Source organism: Eriocheir sinensis, chromosome 1 (assembly GCF_024679095.1).
Source record: "Eriocheir sinensis breed Jianghai 21 chromosome 1, ASM2467909v1, whole genome shotgun sequence".
NCBI lineage: Eukaryota > Metazoa > Arthropoda > Malacostraca > Decapoda > Varunidae > Eriocheir > Eriocheir sinensis.
Window position 1 is genome coordinate 12250669 of NC_066509.1, and position 3377 is coordinate 12254045.

At 43.3% G+C, this 3377-nt stretch overlaps 1 protein-coding gene across 1 annotated transcript; it reads left to right on the plus strand.

The window, feature by feature from the left end:
• Positions 1–1913: 1913 nt before the first annotated feature.
• Positions 1914–2634, plus strand: LOC126995155 (uncharacterized). Its single transcript, XM_050854444.1, has one exon. The coding sequence runs from the start codon at positions 2182–2184 to the stop codon at positions 2542–2544; it is 363 nt and encodes a 120-aa protein (XP_050710401.1). The 5' UTR covers positions 1914–2181; the 3' UTR covers positions 2545–2634.
• The last annotated feature ends 743 nt before the right edge of the window (positions 2635–3377 follow it).

Genomic DNA, 3377 nt, shown 5'->3' on the forward strand with positions numbered 1-3377 from the left:
ACACACACACACACACACACACACACACACACACACACACACACACACACACACACACAAACAAACACATAGACGCAAGCAAACAAACATTATTATTTATGATGACAAATCTTGAGTCTTATATCCACATGGTTATTGTGCATAATTATTTATATGAACGCCATATTTTGCTCTTTTTTTCAGTTAGTTCATATATAATTCATTTTCGCTAAAATTTCTTTATAGGCGCATTCCTTATTGTGACTTCCTAAACAATTTTGCATCTTACGGTCTTTGTTCATATTTCTTGATTGGTGAAAACACAACATTTTTATCGCATTGTGTTTAATATAAATTATAATTTCTTTTCACCATTTCATTAAACATATACTCCCATATTTGTTTTTACGTGAACATAATTAGTATCTTACGGTTCTTATTCAGATTATCATAATGAAACATTTCATTTGATATATTCTAGCCATACATTATATTGAATTCATAACTTCTTTTAGCTAAAACTTCTTCCAACAGACAAGCCTCAATGTATTCTATTTTTCTTTTTCTCTTTTCTCACTAGGAGCGTACTTCTGTGTTTCAAGTGGCGGCGTGAATCATGTTTCGCGCGCCTCAGCCCTCTGGTATTGGGAGGCAACTCAACTTTGACTAAAAACACGGCCAACCAGACTCAAAAAGCTCCAACTATCCGACAAGTAACACAGACAGGCAGGCACTGAGGGGGGGGGAGGGGAGAGAGAGAGAGAGAGAGAGAGAGAGAGAGAGAGAGAGAGAGAGAGAGAGAGAGAGAGAGAGAGAGAGAGAGAGAGAGAGAGAGAGAGAGAGAGAGAGAGAGAGAGAGAGAGAGAGACTGACTGACTTTGTGGTGTGTGTGTGTGTGTGTGTGTGTGTGTGTGTGTGTGTGTGTGTGTGTTTTCCAACCAAAGAGCTTAGAGTTCCCCGTGTTGAAAATGGAGTCACATTTGTATTTAAATCCATTTCAGTGAGGTCGATTCCGTCAAAGGAGAGCAAAGGGTTGCTCCCACTCGGCCCAACACGCCGGGTCTTGAGGGCCGAATTTGCATCGTACCGAACTTGTCTCTTCGCTTTTGTCGCAATATGAAAATAAAAGCAACGCGAGGCCAACTTTTTTATTTTATTTGAAAACGAGAGAAAGTCCCGGTATTTCGCAATGCAGCGCGCGCAATGCAAAACAGAGAAACTCCCTATGAGTATTGTCAACCTGTAAACAACAACACAGCCAGTGAAACAATACATAAAAGCCTTCTGTCAGTCTCTCCGTCCGTCCCTCTCTCCGCCTGCCTGTCTCTCCGTCCAACAGTCCCACTTTTGTTTGGCTGCACGATCTCAAAAACAAAAGTAATGGATTACAAACCAAATGAAATTGTCACCTAAGGTCGTGACTGCTTTATAAATGTGCATATAGTTCTTTCATATTTTTTTTTTTTTGAGAGAGAGAGAGAGAGAGAGAGAGAGAGAGAGAGAGAGAGAGAGAGAGAGAGAGAGAGAGAGAGAACGACTGTGCGACCAACCGACTGACACACAAACACACACACACACATACACTCACACCCCTACCTTGGCACCCAGGGTTGACGCACGGCAGTTTGGCAACATGAGAGCTTCCTCCACCACACAATGCCTTATCAGCTTCCTAGACTTCATTTACCAAAACTTAGACAAACGAAGAACATCTGCCCTCTGTACCTTCACTGAATTCCGCAAAACATCTGATCAAATGGACCACACAACAATCCTCTCCAAGGCAGCATCCACTAGCATCAGGGAGTGCCTCATCTCTTGGCTAGCCAACTTCCTCTCCGGTCGCCGCCAGCCCCTACGTGTGCAGGGAGAAGTATCCAGCTTCCAGTCCCTAACGTGCGGGGTGCCCCAGGGCATCAGGATGGGTCCCCTGTGCTACTTCATCCTCATCAACGACGCTCTATTGGACACCGAGCATCGTTGGAAATACGTTGATGACATCGCCACGGCCATCAACAGCACCCACCAAAACTGCACCCATATCCAGCACACCCTTAACAACCTCCTTACCTGGACATCCTCTAACAACGTCACAATCAACCACTAGAAATCAGCTGTTATGTTGTTTTTCCACCGACACCCTACTATCGCCCCCACCCTTTTGTCAACAATGTGGTGAGCTCTGCCTCAAACAGACTCCACATGCTGCGGCGGCTGAAATCATTAGGTGTTCCCGCCCTTAAATTGGCAACCACTTTCAAGATATTCATCCTGCCCAAATTAACGTTTGCTTCCCCTGCCTGGTCTCCCTGCCTCACCACCACCCAGCTCGGCCGCCTAGAGAGGGTTCAGAAAAGGGCCGTCAAGATCATCCTTGGCACCTCCTACACCACCTATGACATCGCCTTCGCTACTCTGCACCTCACCACCCTCGCTGCCCAGTACACCACCAGCCTCGAGCAGTTTGGCCTCAAACTGCTCAACAACTCCTGCCACCGCGATCTGCTGTCCCTCAACGCACCGCACCATCACCACAATGAGCCCTACGCAGCTCCAACAAGCTAGTTCCCATTAGAGCCCGCACCGACCGTTATCAGCACAGCACCGTCCCCACTCAAGTCAGGCTTATTAACCACCATTGACGCTTCTCCTAGTCTTGTCTCACTAGTCACTTTTATCATTATTTTAACTATTATTTTCATGAATTTTATCATTGTGTTTTCATTTGTATTTTAAATTTTCCCTTTTATCATACTTTTTACAAAACATTTTACATTCATGCTCTTTTACTATTCTATTTGTTTTTTAGTTTTTAATCTTTAATTCTGATGTATATTTTCAACCGTTAGCTGCCTATGTCACTAAATAAACCGTTAATTATTAATATTATTACTATCATTATTATTATTATTATTATTATTATTATTAGTAGTAGTAGTAGTAGTAGTAGTAGTAGTAGTAGTAGTAGTAGTAAACACACACACACACACACACACACACACACACACACACACACACACACACACACACACACACACACACACACTGACTGAATTATTAAACACCTCAAGGACGAAGGGAAAACAATCATCAAAAAACGTTATTAAAACATGCAAACAAAACACACAAAACAAAAAATAGCAGATATAAATAAGCAATAAAAAAAAAACATATCCCTTCTCCCTTCTCATTATAGACAATACTTGAACAGAATCACATCAATTAAGATTCCCGGGGAGTGCCAGCCTGCATGACATGGCCGGAGGAGAGAGGAGCAGCGTGGGGGAATGAGAACCGTATTACACCACCACTCACTGAAACGATTGGAACCCGGCAGGAAAAATGAGAACAGAGCTGACCAGATGTTGTATACGAGCAGCAGGGAGGGAAGGAGGGAA

Bases quoted from the DNA above. Each gene is read 5' to 3' on its own strand.
- LOC126995155 (XM_050854444.1), top strand. From the start codon at position 2,182: ATGCTGCGGCGGCTGAAATCATTAGGTGTTCCCGCCCTTAAATTGGCA.